Source organism: Rhinolophus hipposideros, assembly GCF_964194185.1.
Source record: "Rhinolophus hipposideros genome assembly, chromosome: 25".
Lineage (NCBI taxonomy): Eukaryota > Metazoa > Chordata > Mammalia > Chiroptera > Rhinolophidae > Rhinolophus > Rhinolophus hipposideros.
The window spans coordinates 4827349-4848550 of NC_138071.1; the positions used below are offsets into that span (position 1 = coordinate 4827349).

General features: G+C 43.5%; 1 protein-coding gene across 1 annotated transcript in view; it reads right to left on the reverse strand.

The window, feature by feature from the left end:
* Positions 1-5068: 5068 nt before the first annotated feature.
* WNT2 (Wnt family member 2) overlaps positions 5069-21202 on the reverse strand; it is a 50932-nt gene continuing 34798 nt past the window's right edge. The window contains exon 5 of the mRNA XM_081038455.1: positions 5069-9498. Within this exon, the coding sequence (XP_080894581.1) occupies positions 9269-9498 (230 nt within the window). The 3' untranslated portion in view covers positions 5069-9268. The remainder of the gene's footprint in view (positions 9499-21202) is intronic.

Consider the following 21202-nt stretch of genomic DNA (forward strand, 5'->3'; position numbering starts at 1 on the left):
AAATATTTGGTAGATGATAAATTGTGTCAGATATTTGTTGAATGAATAATTGTTAAATTAAGGAATAAAACCAAATAACATTCATGCATTTTAAAAGAAAAGTTTCTAAAATGGATTCTTAATCCCCAGACAGCACTAATAAGGGTGAGAATCTTAGGCCCCATTCGAGGACAATGAAAGGAAAACGACATTTGGGGGTGAGTTGTCTCCCTCAGGGTTGTCAGTACAATCTATCTAGTGATCTGATTCTGCCATAGTTGTTATAAGGAAAAATACTGATTGTCCAAGAAATAGGAAAATTGCTTTTGGACATCATCTAACTCTATTTATTGCTCCAAAACAATGAATCACAATCTAAGATTGCGCTCCCTAGATTTTATGTGTGTATGTGTTTATTTATTTATTTTAAGGACCACCTTTATGATCTCGCATATCTTAGCAGCTTTCTCACAAATTAAAATGCATATCTGGGGACAGTTTATTTTTTAATTTTTTCCATCATGAATAAACATGAGTGTAATCTATTCCATACACTTTTAGAAAAATTATAATAAAAATTCTATCCTCTCCCCTTACCCATCATTTAAGATTCCATTTAAACAAAGTTTCTCTCTCACTCTCTTACACACCTTAGATATTCATGTGGGGACTTGTCCTTGGTTCCTTTACATTCTGAAGAGACTTTTCTTTTGCTCATTTGACCACTATCAGAAACCATCCCAATCACAAGACTGGACAAAGTGTGCAGTCAGTCAGGGGTCAACTGAAGGTCAGTGCCAGCAGCCTCTACTACTCCAGTCCTGTTGGACTGTTTCTAGATCAGAAAATAGAGGGGAGATCACCTGTTGTTCCTAGAAACATTATCTAATAATCTAGGATTATACAAATCTTCCCATTTTGCTTTATGGAAAGAAAGACCACCCACACTTCATGTTAAACAAGGTAAAAATATTATTATTGCTAGTACATGCTCATATCATATTTATATACACTTTGTACCTTAAAAAATATTTAAAAATACATTTGAATGCAATTCTGAAAAAAATAATTCTTGGGCGTTGTTGCTAAAAAAATTTTAATTGTCTCCCTTCTTCAGGGTAAGAGGGCAAGACTTTTATGAAAAATACTTTAAAAAAATTATTGACATGTTTATTCAACCTGGATAAACAAGCATTAGGTAGGAGTTTGGGGAAAAAATAAATAAATCACGATTCATGCTATGTTTGAGTTGATACATAATTTTTTAAACTATCTTCAATTGTGGATTGAATCTCCACATGATAGGGAAAGTAGATTTCTATGACCAGGAATCTCAGATTTTCTAGGAGAATCTTAGAACTATTTTATTTTAAATGAAAGTACTTTGTTCAATGTACAACTAAAAGTTGCTTGATTTCTGGTAGAGCTTTGTTAAATGTGTATCTGCATATATTATGATGTCTGGATTGCACACATGAAATCAGAAATCACGGAAATTCTTTGGCAATCCACACATCCTCATTTTTGTTTGGAGAATAAGGTTATAGAATCTACTAAGTAATTTTCAACAGCCCACCGGACAGAACACTTCTCATTGAGTTTTAATCAGAGGGAGCTCTGGTATCGTGGAAAGGGCACTGGAATGAGAGTTAGAAAAGACGTATTTGAGTCCAGTCTCTATCTCTACCGAGCCTTCTTATGACCTTGGGCAAAGTACCAAATCTCTGTGAAACTTGCCTCACTTCAAAAGAAGAGGAAAATTGTATTTCTATCTGAGGGTGGTTCTGAGGACTAACTCCCATCATGCATGTGAAAGCACTGGTAAGGTAAGACACACAGTGTGTGCGTCCCGAGGTCTGAGCAGGACTACGTTTCCAGGACGCAGCACAGTCATTGACTCAGGATGTGCTCAGTGCAGCCTGACTGAGTGAATAATAACTGTTCTCCCCTGAAGATGATTCAGAGTGTCTTGCTCACATCACAGTCCAAACAATGAAATTTACTGTGTTTTCCCATGAATAAAAGGAGGAGATTGGAATAACTTTTTCCTTCCAAATGTGACATTCATGATTCCGTGAGTCCTCACTCTCAGGTTCCTGAAAGTGTCACAGAATCTCACTGCCTGTTGAAGTCCCAAATCTATGTGACAGAAAAATTTTCAGAAACTATTTAATTATATGTCTACAATATGCAAACCAGAGAGATCATCTTGACCCACTTATTCAGTCAGTTCAGAAAAAAAGAAAAGACAAACACCAGTCAATGAATGGTTAATAGCCAGAAGTATTCAAATTCATTTGTCTGTATAGACAGTCTACTGAGTAATTCTTACTCTGGTTACTAAACCCTGTAGAAGAGGGAAATTTCTCATCCGTGAATCATGATTGTAATAAAATCTCCAAGGGCTGGTGTAAATACTTTAAAAAACAGGAGTGCTTATTATTTCATGAGAGTTGCTGAGAAGATAAGGCATTGTTTATAGCTACAGCAATATATAGGAAAATTAAACCGTACTCCCTTCCCCTTCTAGTTGTATTCTTAGGATGGGAATGTTTGTCTTGATTAGGCACAATTCCACAATGACAACTCAGAGTTCAAGGTCTTTCATGAAGTCTTCATTACTATTGGAGAATAATGACCAAGGGGCAGATGCCAAAGTTTACATGGGCGGGTAGACTTTTGGAGACTCCAATTCAGATTTCGTTTTCTGTATTTCCTGCTATTTGTTCGGCTGGTGTGTGACCTCCACCTGTAACATGAAGCCCCTAAACCTTTACAGATGGGTTTGCCGAGCTCCCCAGCCTCTGCTGCAGTAACCAGAGCGAGCAAGCCAGCTGAGCAGATACTGGATGCGTCTTTGTCATTTATTATTGGAATTGGCTTCATGGACGGTAATGTGATTCCTCTCATCTGTGGGACGTAGCAAAGCCTGCAATGCTATGAAAATAGGATTGGGTGGACCGCCTGGGGAAATCCAGAGTCTGTGATTCAATTACAGGGGCTTTCACAGGGTCAGTCACTACTCGGAAATTGCAAAATCAAGTCAAGAATCCAAAAATAGTCTAAGTGGTCAATTGATCATGTTGATTGGATTTTCATCATGTGATGTTATCTAGAACTAGACAATATCGTGAAGGAACACATGAAAAGTTATTTGTTCACCCGAGTGGTTCCCATCTGTTCTTCACTGCTTTGGGCAGCCTAAAATGTAAATTCACCTTGGCCTGTGAAAGTTTGTGAAGTAAAAGAAGACAGGCTTTCTTCTTTCTTCTTTCAGCCAGGTATCGTCTGCCCCCAATTCGCCAGCCAGCTGGGTTGCTCTTTATTTTGTTTACCACCCAGGCTTTTCTTTCCCCACCCTCCCCTCTCTTTGGCCAGCATGTGTTGTCCCTTCCCACCTCGGTTGGGACACGTAGGACAGCATTTCAATTTCTTCCGTCGCTCATGTACCACCCACACAAGGCTAGAGTTACCTGTGATAGGGACATTTGCAGGGTGTGTGTGTGTGTGGGGGGGGGGCTTTCAATGAACAACCCCACAGATGACACTCCCCACCAGTGGCCTTCACCTGGAAAGTCTCACTATCTCTTTGTCTGAATCTCAGACTTTCTCCACTTTGCAGTGTCCCCTCTGTATTAGTACCCTCTTTTCTGCCCTGAGAAACTCAAAATTACTCAACAATTTTCAGCAGCGCTAGACCAGTCTCACCCCTCCACCTTCCAGGCCATTTCCTGGGCTCCCCCCCCCCCCGCCACTGAGTGTAACTGAGGAGTCCCTAAGAAGTCTGCTGCCAGCTTCTAAAACCACATTATTGTTTTTCCTTGCTGATCTTCTATCCTTCCTTTGGTTCCCATCCTCAGAAACCCAGGAGCCTCATGCTTTCCCCACCGTCCAGGGACACAGTGTGGCGTAAGTGAGCTCTAGTCTCAGCCTGTCTCGTTCCGCCCATGATGCTAAGGGGTTCTGTGACAATACCCATCCCAAAAGATTCCTTCCCAGCTGCTCTGACATACTAATACTGAGAACTCACCCCGTTAAACTAATACTCCCAGTGGTGCTTCCAACTGAAAATGGCAGGGATACAGGTGGCTTGCATTTGAATAGAGGACTTAACCCAAAGTGTTAGATCAGTAGTTCTCAACCAGACACAATTTTACTCTCACCCCTCGCTGCCTCCTCCCCTCACTGGAGACTTTTGGTAATGTCTGGGGGACACTTTTCGTTGTCACAACTGGGGAAGAAGGGAGTTGCTCTGGCATCTAGTGAGTAGATACTTCTAAAGACCCTACAATGCACAGGACAGCCCTTCACCCAAAGGGCTAGATGACAGGGAAATGTCATTGACAGTGTTTGGGCAAAAATATTTTGGGGAAATGTCCTTTTGTAAAACATACAGACACATGTGACACTACCTCTTCTTCAGATCACCCAAGCCCGGAAGTTCCTGGAAGGAACAATGGGATCCTGGAGGGATGCGTGAGCAGCCTGATTCTAGAGCCACCCTGGGGTACTTGAAGACAGCACCTTGATCAGGTTACCCCAAAACATAGTCCATCATGAGGAGAAAATGAGGCTGGATTTCCTTTGCTGGGGAGAGTCCGTTTCCATGTTTTGAGCTTGCACTGCTTGGAGATGAGCAGTACACAGCATCAGAATGCACAGAGCTCAGTAAAGGGGTGAGAGGTCTTATATGTTTTCAATCAAGCTGAGAAAATACTGTTTCAGCCCAAAGCCAGCACTTACACGGAAAACAGGAATTCAGAGAAGTCATTGGGTGTGCAGAGATTGAATTTATAAGCACTGCCAAAGCGTGCTGGCACCGAGAGGGTGCAACCACAGGTGGACACGGGGGAAATCTGGAATCTTTCTCAGTCTAGATATGTCTACGAACTTGTTCACAGGAGTAGTTATCAGTAAGTTAAGTCAGAGGCCTTCCCTGAAAATCCTTATAAACTTGAAAGACACCTCTTGATCAAGTTGTGTTAAGTGTGGTCCTGAGAAGAGACGAGGGCGTAATTCCCATAACCTGTAGGGAATTCTTTTCACCAGAGGGTTTGGCAAGATAATCACAAGTTTAAAATAACAAAGTCAACACTGAAAATTCACTTTATTATGTTTTGATTTTACAGAAAATGTAGACTTGTAAATAACAATAGTTCTTTATAACAATCTGCGTGACATTTTTATTAGCTTGTGGAAGTGGGAGGTTTGGTTAAACAGGAATCCATGTGAATATCAGGAGGAAAACAAACCCTAGAGCTGGAACAACTATGATTTAGAAAAATAATGATCATGTTGGGCTTTGCAAACCACCTGTCACCTTGCTGATCCCCAGAAAAATGTAAAGAACATTCTCACGGATGAGTGAAAATTTTCTCTGCGTAGGTAAGGAGGTCAGAACGAGCACGCCTTAGCTGTCAGCTCTCAGCGTGCACGGCTTTTCAGAAGGTCAGTACAGAGCTGACAAAAGCAATTTACCAGCTTTGGAACTCGTGAGGTGTATTTGTTAAGAGCACAACTCTTGCTCTTCAGATAAGGGAACCCAGGTTGAGTACAGTAAATAGACACAAAAGGATGGTTCTGGTCCACTGGACGCCTCTCTGAGCCTTTATTTTGAGAGTGGGTGAGAAGGGAGATGAATGTTCTTCAGCTGAGCGAGACAGCAGCAGCCCCGGGCCGCCCTTCAATAAACGAGAAGGAATAACAAGATCTTGGCTGAAAACGCCACCAAGCAGAGGAGCAGGCACGGTCACGTCGCCTGCCCCTGGGAGAGGCCCACCTCATGTCTCCCTGGCTCCATGGAGATTCCTTAGTAAGTTAACAGAGCTGAGAAGTGTCAACGTGAAGGTACATTTGCTGATTTTAAAGCTACCTCCTTTGAAAAAGAAATGTGATGCCTAATGTGTTCAAGCCACACAAAAACTCCAATAAAGGGACTATAGCTGTGACAGTTGACAATACCTCTGGAAATTAACGTTGGTAGCCGTAGGTGTGGAGGATCTGGGCCAGGCTTCGGGCCCTGAGACTCAGAAGCTGGTGCTAGGAGGGGGCAGGTCAGCAACAGCAGAAGGAAGGGTGGAGGTTGCCTACAGGAGCTGGAAAAGCCACTGTCTGCCATTACCCAGCTCAGCCGGGCCCTGGGGAACAGATACCTGGCTCTTTCCCTCTCACGCCCCGCCCCCATCGTCTGGCTCCAAGCAGACTATGTTGCTGTCTGATAGCTCTTTCTGGGATGCTCATTTCAATCTGGCCACACCCATGTGAGGTAGCCAGTGTTCTGGGGTGCTCAGTGCCCCTCCCACTGCAGCCCTGAAGCATCTGTGGTCTGATACCCTGCCAGGACCCCCAACCCATGGGGCACAGAGCCACAGCTGAGTGTGGGCATTGTGGGCTTTTGTGCTTGAGTTTAAGCCATTGAGGGGTAAAGTGGTCTCTCAAGGCAGGGTGTTAATGCTTTCAGAGCATGAGGGGCTGTCTGGGACACTGTAACTACAACGGACTTTGACATGTGTGTTCACAGAATACAAAGGTCAGCCGACACTGCAGACTGATTTAGGGAGGCAGACCACTGAAGAAACAACCCATTTGCTAAGTCTCAGAGTCATGTGCAGATTTTGTCTTCATTGACGAACACTCCAGTGAATTAGTCAAGATCACCCATTGTGTGGAACTTTTCAGATATTGCAGAAAATTAGTGGTATCATCCTGGACCTAAAAAACTTCAGTTTATAATAAGAATTTTTGGGGGAAGGGAATTTGTAAGGGGATTTGACCTGACTAGATTCTCTCGTTTTGGGTAACTCGTGCCATGCATTCCCTTAAAAACCTCAGATAGTAAAGAATTTAGTATATTTTAGAATCACAGACTATCAATGCTCCAGCGAGCCCTAATGAAACTGCGTTTGAAGTTATCTTCACCTTTTATTTTCAATTTTTCAAATAGTGGAGATTTCCTCTTTCAGAAGTAAAAGCAGATAAACAGTTTCACTCTCTCATTATCCGCTCCACAGCAGTCACACCCACTGCCACCTGAAATGGTTGCCAGAGTTTCCCTTACAAATTAGAGCAATTTATGCAGGTGTCTACATGGATATGCCTTGTCTCCTTGCTCTTTATCAGGAAGGATGCATTTCATTATATGAAGAAAGTCAGATCTAAACATCCCAAAAATAAAATAAAATGAACATTGCCTTTGGATGCTGAAATGATTTAGAATCCATCAAGTTGAGGCTGAGACAGACTAGTTTCATTTAATAAAGAATTTAACTCTCTTGATTACTCGGTGTGTGGTACTATTTGGGATGGAGCATGGGGGTAATGGCTCTTTGTACAGATCCTTTCATCTCTCTTGGTCTCGGTTTCCCCAGACACAAACTTAGGGGAGCTGAGATGTCTTCTGAGATCCTTTCCATGTCTAATTACACCGATGGATTTATGATGTCACAATTCGTCCAGCAGGAAGAAGGGCTAATGGCTTTGGGACCCCATGAAGGTCCCTTCACCTTCCCAGGAAGGTGTTCACAGCAAGCTTCCATGTAACTAAGATGGAACCCAGCTGCCCGGCCTTCCTGCTCCCTGCAGGCCCACCTAAGCTCAAAACAGCTCCTGTCACACTCCACTCGTCCCATCCTCTGCATCCAGAGGCTAAAAAGAGGGAAGAGCCACTTTGGAAAAATTAGACAACGAATTTTGTGGTTTGGAAGTGAGGGAAAAGAGATGAATGTTGTCATTTTGAAGAGGGCTGAGTGGCAAATATCAACTATGACAGTACTCCAGCAGCTTGTTTTATACAAGCCTCGGTCTAAAGGTCCTGGGTAAAGCAAGGATAGAGAAATGGAAGGTCACAGGAGTGAAAACTGAGCGTGAGCAGTTTGGCCTCAGATGCACATAATGAAACATCTCAGGAGTCAGTGTAGCTCTGTGAAGAGACCTCGTTTTGAACTAGAACCTAATTGTAGGTGGGATGAGAAGTAGCTTTGTATATTTCACCTTTCTTTCACGTCATATACAGAGCGGGGCAGGCAGCCTCTCCATTTTTCCTGGATGTCATCTTTTAGCTCATGGCAGAAGCCAACCACAGCTTGCATACTGATGTTCCCATAATTATAGCTAGGCCCCTTAAATAGAGTCTCCAAGTTACGATTTGCTTGCAATATAATATATCAGGGTTACCAATTTTATAAGCAAGGCTATGTGTCATTTGTTTCAGGCTATGGTATTTTGTTGTCTCATAAGCATCGAATGAACACAATTACATATGACAGGTCTTTAAGATGTGTTTGAAGGGTGACGGGTACGAGTTGATACTCTTTTTCAGGCGTCTGCTTATGGTAGAGGCTGTCTAGGCAGGACTTAGCATTGGGAACCTCTCTGTCAGCATTTTCGTTCCCCTGTCTTGTCATCTCAGAAGTTTTTATTCTCAAAGCTGTTTCAGTTACAAAATTCCATGGGTCACGTGCATCATACCAGATAGGAATTTTATTCCCCCCTGTTTCGTCATCTGTACAGACACATTTTCTGATATTCCACTGTTTTCCTCCATCTTCACCCAACAGTTACAGAGTACTGCCAGACTGTCAATCTTCTCTTGAACTCCCTTCAGCCCCTAAGTGAGGAACAGGCCTCGTTCCCTGAAGGTCCTTTATATCGAGGGGGTGATGCAGAGCCATCATTTTCTGAGGCTTTTGCTACTGCTGCACCAAAGGACCACAGTCCTGCCTTGTTACATCAGATTTTCATATAGCAATAAATGCCTTGAAACACATGCATTTTAAACCTGAAGTTCATTGAAAGCCACCCCTCTCCAGGAAATTGCCAATGAGCCCTAGAGATGGTGGCTATGAAAATCACTTGATCAGGCAAAAGCCTTGCTTGGTTGTTCAAGAATTAAAGCTAATTCAGTGGTAGTGGATTCTGCTTTCTTTGCTTTACCCTCCAGAGAGCGGTATGGAATTTAACTGTGAGCATTTGTTGGAAAACACAGAGAAAGCTCCTTTGAGGCACTCTTTCTCCCTCTCGCTCTCGAGAGGAGCCATCTAGGTGGGTGGGGACAGTGACCTGGGCCCCCGCCCCTTCCCCTCTGACCAGGGAGAGAAGTACCCCAGATGCTGGAAGCGGAGAGAGGAGGGCACGCCCTGTGGGCAGCATGAGGCCTGCCCTGGGGCTTCTGCTGAGACCAAGGCCACGTGCCTCAGGAAACATGTCCCAAAGAGAAGTCGAGGGCCCAGTGTCCTTGCAGATCCGATGGAGTCCTTGCAGGAGGGAAGGTGGATGGTGACTTCGGCTGGGGTCATGTGGGCGCGGCCCAGTCGGCACTCTTCGGAGCCTTGCATGTGTGCACGTCCAGGGCCTCCAGGCAGTCCTGACAACGCACAGCACAGCACCAGTGGAACTTACACTCGCACTTGGTCATCCTCGTGACACGGGAGGTGTCGTAGCCTCTCCCGCAGCACATGACTTCGCAGCTGTCCATGCCTCGGGAGGTCAGGTTGCACACACGTCCTGCTGTACCCAGGGAGCCTAGAAGACACGCCAAAGAGGGGTCACTGAAAAGGGATAGGTAAACTGCATTTGGCCTCGGGAGGAGAAGAGTTACAAGGTCATCCTCCAGGACAGGCCCTGACCCCATCTCACCACAACCTGGGGCTGTGCCATCAATTCTGGGGCCCACGTAACATGTGCTGCCCCTGGGGTCCAACGGCAGGGAGCGTCGCGGGGCCTAGGGACCACATCTGGGAGGGACGGATGTGAGTGCTCTTTGGATCTGCTTTGGGCCACCTGACTCCAGCGTTCCCACTTCCGAGTTAGACAAACTTTTCAGATTATTGTCACCCAGCCTTGGATTGATGGATCACTGAGTGGGCAAGGCCAGATCAGAATGACAGCAGGATCTATCCCCTCTCCTGACCTCAAACCACATTAAGGAAGCAGTGGCCAAAGTTAGCTGTCTCGGAATTTGTTGGGGTATGGAGCCCTCAGAAGAAGGGGATTCTGTCTCCCCAGACAGATTTCACTGGCTTATTAGAAAGTGGAGAGTGCTCTGGTTGCCGAAGGGGAGGTGTGGGTATTGTTTGTGTAAGACTTTGCGGATGGGGCCACACCCAGGATGGTTTGCTTCTGGGCTGAGGTCTGGCAGGCCATCTAGCTGTGTGCGAGGTGCCTGGTGGAAGTCAAGATTGCAGGCTTTTGATGAACAAAAGTGGCATAAAAAACTTGTTAAGAACAATCTGTGGAACATCGTCTTAGGTATTTAGGGTGATGTTTGCTAAATGGCAATTCATATTTATTTATTTGTTTCTGAAAAACAACCTCCAAGATATGAAGCACCTTAATTTGTTCATTTCTGGAGAAGCACCCAAAATTCTTTCAAGGTTATTATCAGACAACAGAATCAAGGGTAGTGCACATTTTTAAGAGCCTCTGCTTAGCTTACAATGATCCTTTCTGCTTCTTGCTTATGAACAGAGATGGGTGCCTGTTGGCCATAACTGAACAACATTACCCTGTGTTCTTGGTGACACGTGGTTGGACCAGGGTGGACACTGGGCCAATCAGGTGTATTTCCCTGGGGATTTGGGATTTTCATGGAGATAGTCTTGCCAAGTATAAACTCAGTAGCCAATGGCAGCCATGCACCACAATGAGGTTTGTAGAATAGGGGAGGTCCACAGAGAAACAAGAACAACGCAGATGTACAGAGACAGAGAGGATAAGACCTGGGAAAAGAATGCTGCCCAGATCCTGGACTATTTTCTAGTCCTGTTTCCATCTCTCCCTGAGGCCTGGCTGCATTCCAAGTTTTGGGTTCCTAGAGACTCTGGATCCTTATAATAAATTTCCCCTTACAATAAAGCTTCAACCACTCCAGTTTCTATTACGTGCAATTGATAATCTTAAATAAAACTAGAAAAAGCTGAACTATTTGAAAAACACTTTTATCAGAATGAAAAAGACAATGACTTAATTCATTTTCCAGTCCTCCATCATTTAGCTAGGAATTTCTGCCTCTTCAGAGCTCTTACAATGCCTCATGACTCTCTGTTTATCACCATCTGCACTGTGTTCCAATTATCTATATAAATGTCATGTTGCCCTGACTGTCAAGAATGACCAAAGCAGCCAGGTTCAAGCATGGTGTGGGGTCATGGAGAGGAGAGGGAGGGGCAGAACATGCTCTGCGTGTCCGGGCCACCGACAGCAGGAAGACAGGCAGGGGATTTCACGCGGACAGGAAGGATGGCAGAGGGCCGGGGTGAGGGTGGCGAGCGGGTCAGCCAGAGGTGGCCCTGAGCCTACGTCGTGCTGAAGAGGCAAAAAGGGTCAGAAGAGGCAGCAACCATCAGGAGTGTGCTCAGAATTACTGATTGTGCACAAAGGACTCTGCCAAACGCGGCAGCACATCCATTTATTTAATTCCATAAACACTTAGTGAACACAAACACATGTAAGCCACTATGCTGGCTGCTTGGAGACTTGGGTAGTGGTGGTGGGGAAATAAAGTAATTAGGATTCGGTTCCTATTCTCAGGGAACTCAGAAAACAATGAAGAAACAAATATGTAAAGCAATATTTCCACTACTTCAAGATAACAGTCCATTTGCTGAAAACTTACTATAAACCACAGTAGACTTTTATGCAAAGCCGCTGTATAACCTACCACTGTAGATGAAGCTCAAAGATGATACAGTGAGGCTATTTAGGGCTTGAACAAATCAGGGTTCAAACCCCAGCTTTGTCACGTGCCGCGGTGTGATCTTGGGCAAGTAACTTCATCTCATTAAGCTTCAGTGATGCAACATTGGGGTAAATATAGCTCCTTCCTCACAGGGCTATAGTGAGGATGGAATGAAATATAATGTGAAAGTGCCTGGTATAATAAGTGCTCAATAAATGCTAACCATTCATTCACTTAACATGAGTTTATCGAGTGCCTGCTATTATTAAACATAGTTCTGGAGCTCGGGATGTATCAGTCAACAAAACAAAGTATTGCCCCAAGGAGCTTATGTTCTAGAGGAAATGAGCCAAGCATATTGTAATAATATTCATTGACCTTAATACTAATAGTAGCAAACAGAATCAGAAAAGGAGCTGTTAACAGCATGGTTTTATAGAGGAGGTGGCATTCAAGATATGACATGAAGAATGAATAAGTTTACAGGAGAAAACGGACTGACAGGTATTCCAGGAAGAGAGAACTTCCCTCTCTGGAGGATAAATGGGGTCAAATATATGGAGATGGAAGAAGAACTGACTCTGGGTGGTGAACACACAACATGATTTATAGATGATATAATACAGAATTGTACACCTGAAACCTATGTAACTTTACATTGTCAGCCCAATAAACTTTAATTTAAAAATATATATATATATATAAAGAAAACCTCCCTGCAGAAATTCAGAGGTCAAGTTCACGGACTGCAGATCCATTGTGGCTGAAACACAAGTGTGTTAGGCAAAGAACATGGAAAGGGAGTTTGGAGCAACAGGTTAAAAAGTCTTGCTGTCTTGCTACAGTTTGGATTTCATTCCATGGTGCATAGTGAGCTAGTTCAGACTTTTAATCGGGGAAAATCCTGTTGGAATGATAAGTCTGGAAGAGTGGCTTGGGGCTTAGTCCAGGCGAGAGATAATGTGTGGAGACAGAAGTAGGACAAACGCACAATGGGTTAAAGAGGGAGAATCACTAAGATTTGGTGACTCACTGATTAGGGGACGGGTGGTGGGCGACATCAAGTAAGAAAAGACTGAACATTGTTAATTTGTCTCAACAATAAGGAGGTAAGTGGTACCCTTTGATGAGAGCAGCTTCTGTGGAATGACAAGGATGGAAGCAGTGGAATGAAGAGTGAGTGAGCAGAAAAGACAGGTAGACACGGAGTGCAGGCAGTTTTCAAGAAGCGTGGTGATGAAGTGGATGAAAGAGCATAGCTGCAAGGACTGATGAGGTGAGGCCGAAGATGGGACTTTTAAGGTTATCTTAGACCATTACGTTTATCAGCATCTTGTTATATAGCAGGAGATCTGACACATTCTGTAGGCTTTCATTTACATAAAGTACAAAAGTGGGGAAAACTAGTCTATGCTCTTAGAAGTCAGGGTAGTGATTTCTCTTGGGCGGGGGTTAGTGAAAAGAGGAGGCTTCTGGAATACTAGTCCTTCCGGGTTCTCGATCAGGGAATGTCATATGGGTGTGCACATTTGAGACCATTCTCCGAGCTGCACACATGTGATATGTGTGCGTTGCCACATGCATTTTCCACTTCAATTACAAGAAGAAGAGGAGAAGGGGAGAGAGGGCGGCCACATTTGAGAGAAGGTTTGGTCTTGAACATGCTGGGTTTGCTGTAACTGTGGGTCATCCACGCAGAAATGCTCACTGAAAAGGCTCTCTGGGACTCAGGAGAGAGATCAGGATGGAGACGCAGGTGAGCACATCTTTTGCCCAGAAGTGGTGGCTGAGGCCATGGGTGTGAATGAGACCCCCAGTGGGTGCAAAAAGCACTCTCCCCTGCCATCCAAGCGGTGGCTGAATTTTCACCTTTTTGTGTTTTGTTCATAAGCCCTCCACAGCAATAACATTCTTCATTTCTACTGAAATGCATTATCGAAATATGAGTACATTCGCATCAATTAGAATTCTTTCCCCCACTTGGGGCTGGGGGACCAGGGTGCCAAGATAGGGGTCTCATTCCTGAATCAGGCTGTGGGCCTTTTACTGATACTGAACCCAATGGTCTCTCCCCAGTGGCTTGAAGCCTGCGGAGATCTGAATGGTGGCTTCACTCAGCTGTGAGCCATGGTCATGGTGGTGTTTGTCCCCCAAAAGCAGAAAACTGAACAGTAGGATTGCTCAGTGAAGTGGCCTCAACCTTGTCAAAGTTCTGGGAGGAGCAGACAAAGCGACGGCCACGGACAAGAGCTGAATTCACCCAGAAGTCGTTTCAATAAAAGAGACAAAGTCTCCGGCCGTGAGCTGTCAGTAGTTCCATGTTCAGTTACAAATGCTGGAAAACATGACTAATCTGAACACAGCACTCCCACTGGCTGCCCTAACGGCACAAAGAGGCCCAGAAGCAGGATGGTCAGAGGGCTACGTGAAGGTAGAGAGCCACTGATGTGAGGACAGAGGTGAGTTGCAGCCTGGAGCAGTAGAGGGCCCCTCTGAGGTATCAGCGGCCCCCAGGAATGGGCCGCCAGAGAGGGCAGGGCAGCTCTGAAGTCCAGGGACAGGATAAGGCTGTGCAGCGATGGACTCCGAGTTGGCCCTGCTGTGGGGTTTGGACCTCATTAGGCTAATGACAGACTGTAGGGCACAGGGCAGCTTTGACACCGGCTGTCATTGGAGCAGAACATACAGCCATTTCATCAAAACCCCGAAAGAGCATTTCCAGAGTGCAGAGCTTTACAAAATGTGTTGGTATTGCTTTCCTTTATGGGAATTATAACAAGGACTCATTATTATTGGTAGCAATGGGGTTATACTGTCTCAGGATCCTTCCATTAGTCATTTGAAAACTAAACCATCACCATTATTCTTAAAATAAAAGAATCAAGACTATGCATTTGGGCGTGTGTGCACATGTGTGTGCGTGTGTGCACGTGTGTGTGCGTGTGCACATGTGTGTGGGTGTGTGTGGTGTGTGCGTGTGTGTATGTGTGTGGTGTGTGCATATGCATGCATGTATGTGTGTGTGTGCGCTCTTTATGAAAGGGAGCCACTGAGTTTTATGATCTGCCCACTTGTTTAGCTTTGAACATTTGAGATATATATTTTCAGATCTTTTTTCTAAATAATATACCAACTTGTTATGAGTCCCTCACCCCTGCGTGAGCCACAACAAGAGCTCCTGAGAAATAAACCAGTCACACCCATCAGCCCTGAGTCCAGAAAGGACAGTTTTCACCTTTTCAAAGCCCAATAGAGCTGAGGTACATCCATCCGTTTTTTCATCTCCTTTCCCCACCTCATTCTCCTTCTTTTTTCCTTCTCTACCTTCTTTTTCATCCTTTCTCTTCTTTCTGTTTGTAATTGGCGCCAATCGGTATTGGAGCACCGACATGGACGAGGGCCTGTGATAAGCATTATCTCATTTAATTCTCAGACACTTATAAAATAGGTATTACTATCATCACCCTTTTGGAAATGAGGAAATGGAGGGTCGGGGAGCTTGGGTAACTTGCCCAACTTCACACAGCCGGCAGGTTGGCAGGGTGAGGATTGAATCCATCCTGGCCTGACTCCAGAGTTCGAGGTCTTGGCCATGGTGACATTCGGTCTCTCAGCAGAGCTCCGTCTGCTGCCCTGCCAGCCCCAACACAGGACCAGTGCTTAGCACATTTCCTGCTCTTTCCCTTCATTATAATATCAAATGAAGAACTTGCAAAGGTCCTGATAGGTAACTGTTTTAGAGAGGAATTTTTTCTCCAGTGCATGATATGCCATAGACAATCGAGACACCTAAAGTTACGTGAGAAAGCGAGTAAGACAAATTAACGTGGTGTCCGTAGCTTACGCTGCATTTTTCCTGCGCTGATATTCCTGTCACATTTTTGAAGAATGAGACTAATTACTTTCAATGCCAAGATGACAGCTCCAAATGTGTGCCCTCAAGGTGGCTTGACCGTGTCACTAATGTGGCCACAGCTGAAGACTTTGGGAAGAACCGTCTCCAAACAGAACTTTCTGGTTCAGGAAAACCCACAGTACTAATTTGTATCTCACCAAAAAAGTGGAATGACATAGCCTGATCACTTATCCTCCTCTCCTCCAGATTTCATTCTAAGATTCTCTGAGCCATTTCAAAAACCACTGATCTTTATATAGGTCAAATATTTGCCTTGTATGGTATCTACCAAAAGGATGTATGACTGACTCTAAAAACATTTCCAAGGAGGAATTTTAAAAATACTGTTGAGTAATGGCCCTATCATTTGTCTCCAAAATTGACATGTTAAAAGGATAAACACATATTTAGATGTTTCACATTTAATATGTTTATGTAAAAAATCATTTGTATTGCTTAAAAATGTTATCTCTTACTGCACTTTGATTTACTCAGTTCACTTAAGAGAAGTGACAAGTTGGAAGCTCTTTTCTCTGACATCCTTTTGCTTTATGTTTGTAAAGTGTGTGCAGATGTGCGGTCTGCCTGGGTACAGATCGCAGTGCCCAGACAGAGTGCTGCAGACTCCGGTTCAGCAAGCCCAACCTTCTCCTGTCATCTTCACACCACACTGTTATAATGTCATTGCCTAGACTCAGAGTCTGTAAGATCCAGGCAGCCTGTAACGTCTATGCCATAGGAAGGTGAAGGTTCCAGCCAGAGCTGCCCGTCTCCTCCCCTTAGTTGCTGTCCTCACCCGACTTGCACAAAAGCTCACATAGTCATGGGAAAAAGGAGGATGAAGAATCAGAATTTCTAAATCACGGAAGTTTGGGACCACATAATGCAATTTCTGTAGGCAATGCTAAGGGAACTTTACAGAATGAAGCATCCCATCCCCTGAGCTATAAAATTAATAATGGAGTCAGGGTTCCCAGGGCAAAAACATTTCTGTCTCCACCAACATGCATCTTCCTGACAGCGGAGGAGGATGGAGGGCTGTTGCTAATAGTTCCCAGACCCACACCTCCGGGACCTGGAGGAAGGGCGCTCTCTTGCGCGCTCTCTCTCTCTGTGGATGGGCCTGTGTCTTTGGAAATTCCTGCCACTCCAGGCTGACAGAAGCCCATATGTTGACCATTAGGGCGTAAAGCAAGATTCACTTAAGCCCATCATCCAATAGGCTGTTTCTCCTCTGCTTGACTTACACGTTGTCATTAATGACACAGATTTATCGAGGGAAGAAAAGAATGCTAAAGAGCAAATGTTAGAGACCTCACATTCATCTACTTGCTTGGCTTACCCCTTCCTTGCATTAAGAATTGCAAAGCTAAAGCTGGGAAAGACAATGTCTCTATTTATCTCCGATGATTTTATTAAATGTTTTTGTAAAACTAGGAAAAGTTTGACTGGCACAGGAACACATGCCCCATTAAATTAGCAAACCCCATCACATAATTCAAGTTGTTGAGGTGTCTTCAAGGCTTTTCATATCTGGCACTAACTAACCTAATTCCCTTTATTCCCTACTGCCGCCCAGCTGGACGCTCTAATCAGGCCATCTCCTGATTGTCCCACTGAAGTGACTTTCTGATGTCACAGATCTGTAGACTGTTCATAGGAATTACTCTCATCTTCTGCTCTGGACTTTTCTCTCCTTCCTTTAGATTGAAAACCTTTCCATCCTTCAAGATTCAAGCCTACTTCCATCCCTTTCACAGAGCTCTGCCTGTCTGCTCCAAGGATAGCTGACTTCTTTCTTAGGTCCTCTAACATGTCATGCAATAGGGCTCATGTGCTGTTTTGAAATGTTTGTTGATTTCTCATGTATCTTATCTCCCCAAGGACAGGGGTTAGGTCTTATATTTCTTCTATATACTGCATTGTGGTCAGGTGGCCAACATATATTTCCTGATTCATTAAATATTAAATTTAAAACAATTTGTTAAAAGTTAAGATCAGCTTTCCCTTGACAAATGAGAGCACATTTCTTCATCTACTCTTTGGGCACTAAGGTGAGAGGAGACTAGCTAAAAGCCTGCTTCTATTAAAATTATCTCACTTGATATGTAGAGCACAAATACAATAAGTGTGGCCATTTTTAAATGATAGAAATTCAAAATGACAACTTAGTTTATGGCATCAAGTTCAAGTTCTGTTACTGCAAACAGTAAAATTAATTAACAATTTATCATTTATTGATTGAATCATAGGAACCTTAAGAATTCCTCAGTGAAACACATATCTTAAGAGACTCAGAGAAGTAAACTTGTCCATGGGAACCCAATTAGTTTCAGTAGAAATAGCATTAGGCAGCATTAGGTGGCCCCAAAGTTCCCTAGTGCAGGATGTTTCCTGAGGAATGTGAAATATGCATATTTTAAAGAGCAGATTTACCCACATCAGCACCAAATAGGTTTCATGGGAAAAACTTAAGTGAATTAAGCAAATACATTACTTTAAAGTAATTTAACATCATTCTTTTGTTTGCAACACATCAATATGGTAATTAGAAATGACTTTTTCTCTGTTTCCACAAAAAAGATACCTATTTGATAAATTCTTTGTTGTTAGTAGTTGAAATAACGTCAAAGACTTCAAAATAAAATGAAAATTTTGTTTCTATTTTTTTTTTAATTTTCTTTGTTTCGAAAGGTTTTTGTTTTTTTAATTTTCACAAATTCAATCTGATTGCCACTTTCAATTAATTCAAATTAAGGCACTTTTTAGTACATTTTAAAAGTATAGTAATTCTAGCAAGTCTATATTCTGAAAAGTAATGCAGAATTACAGATCATGTTTATAACAAAATAGAATTGGATGTAAAAATATTTTCGCTTATGTTAACAATGAAAATAGGTGAACTGCCCAGTAATCCCACCGATAATAGTAAATGAAAAAGTCCTCCCAAAGAATCAAAAAATTGAGTATTTGGTGACTGCTAAAAGCAATAGTGATAGTCTGCTGTTGCACTGGAGAGGTTTTATCTCACCCAGGGAAATGGGCAACCAGTGACATCTTCAGCTCTGTAAATGCTCCACTAATGCACTTGAATATGAGGGAAAATTCCACTTAGCACTTAAGCTTCAACAGGAATTTTCATAAGCTGTGTATTACAATCAGTGATGAGTGAAGACATACTTAGTAATTACCTCTTGAAGAAATCAAGTTATGTTTAACCTACGACACTGCACCAACATTAACTAAGAATTCAGCTAATGTGATGAATATGTTTATGTTGTTTATTTCTTGCCATTCAATTCAAATCAACGCATGTTTATGTGGTAGTTGCTGGGGCCCCAATGGTAAACAGACAGATATAGTTCCTGCCATTATGGAATCAGAGTCCAGTGGGACAGACTGGTAACAAACAAATATGTAAAGAAATTACCTTGTGGCACATGCTTTGAATGAAAGAACAAGGTTTTCTGAGATGGAGAAGCAGATAGATCCTTGATACGTTCTAAGAGGACCGCTGATGGACCAGATGTGGAAATGAGAAAGTCATGTAACAACTGACTTGCAGGTTTTTGGCTTGAACCATGGAGTGGATGGCTGCGCTGTTTTGTGGGAAGGGGAAGCTTGAGGAAAACAGGTTTCGGAAGTGGGACAAATCAAGCACTCAGCCGTGAACAGAAGCAGTAGAAATGGGAGCAATCCGAGTGGAGCTGTTTGGCAGGAAGTTGGATACAAGATGAGGGGAAAGGCCACAGAGGAAGACTGAAAACAGCAGTTAAATGGAAGAGATCGCCCAGGGAGTAAGTACAGAGAGAAGTGAGCCAGGACGGAACCCTGAAGATCTTCAGACTTTAGAAGTAGAAGAGGAGGAACTAGCAACTGAAATTGAGAAAGACCAGCTATTGGGGCAGAAGGAAACTCAGGAGAATGTGCTACTTACAGAGAACAAGGAAACAGAGTTTTAGGAAGGAGGGACAGGCTAACTGCGTTATATGCCACATAAGAGTTTGAAAAGATGGTCTACTGGATAATAATTAATATTAATTTTATAAGATAATCAATTTCCTATGAAAACGGTGACTTATTTATAAGCCTCAAAAATATGTTTTTCATATTGTTCTCTTGTGGTCTAGCTGTCTTAGCAATTTTTATATATCAACTCATGAATGTCTATAATAAGTTTCAAAGCAGAAAGAGTAACTTTTTCAAAACGACAAATGGAAGGTAAGATGTTGTCATAGAGCAATGGAGTGAGGACTGAAATCTAAGAAACACCACTTTCCTTTCCAGACTGGAGGGCTGGGTCCCATCGCCTGCCAACCTGGCTCATGTGCAGGGACCGAGCTCGTCTTCCCCTCTTTGCATTCCTGGAGGTTATCATAGTGTCTGGCATAGAGAAGGGGCTCAATAAACATCTGTGCTGGGAAGAAACAAGGGACTGAAGATGTACTGGTGGGAACTGTACATTTAGTATCCACATCATCCATTGCTATTTCCTCACACGTCCCTCCCTTGTTTTCAACCAGGCCGCAGTCTCAGCGTGCAGAAGTTCTGCAAACCTGGCCCCACACCGCGGGGTTTGTCTAGAGCACCAGTCTCTGTAAACCATGGTTGGGATTGTGTTCCCATGGGTTCTGAGCTGTTTGCCAAACATGATTTTTGTGGCAAGAACCCGTGATACCTGAGCGCTTACACCATTCACAGCCTGCAGCTGTCAGCCAGGTATTGGGCTTTCAACAGGCAACAAGTTAAACAACTGCTGGACTCCATTTGTTTTCTGAACTTGACTGGAGAAGGGGTGGAGGGTTGCTTGTTTCCTCCAGTTGATGAGGAGACCTCAGGGTGACCTCTGGCCCAGGTCAGGGCTTTTACATCATAACCAGTGAAAGTGGCCTGTGATTAGCTGCAGACACTCCTCTGGAGAGGATAGCAGCATTCCTTCGTTAGAGATGAACCTATCTCTAACTTAAGGGCTTCTTTGATTTATGGCTGCCGGGGCAATAAGCAGAGTAGATAACCACAGAGCTGCCGGAATAGCCATCCCAGAAAGCCCGGCTTCCTACAGCTAGCTCCAACTTGGCCTGTGGAGTGTCACATGCACAGTGTCGCATGGTTGTATGGACTCTTCGAATCTGCAGAGTATTTATAGTTGAACATCAGAGCATTCTCTTTCTTCAACTGAAGACTAAAGGAAAATATCTTTTGTTGTTGTTGTTGCCATAAGAATTTCTTCCTTCATTGGTTTTTGAGCTTATCATTTCTTAAGAACAATGAACATTAACACTCTTGAAACTTTGAAGGGCTTGTAGTTGGTTGGGCATCAAGACAACCTGAGCCAAACATGGGAAAAGGTTGAGTCTGACCACTTTCTACCCCCTACTTGGCGGACACCTCATCCCATTATGTTCTCATGTCCTCACGCTGCCTTTTTAGGACACAGATCTCCCCTTTCTCCCAAATTTCAGGAAGCAAAGTAATACAGTGAGAGAAGTATGGGTTTCTCTTTTGATTTTTATTTATTTTGTTTTGTTTACTGCTTACAGGCCACAAAATCTTGGGCAAGTTAAGTAGCTTTTCAGAGCCTCAGTTTCCTTCTCTATAAGTAGAGGGTACTGCTGTGAAGATTCAAAGAAAATGTACAGAAGGTGCCTGACTCT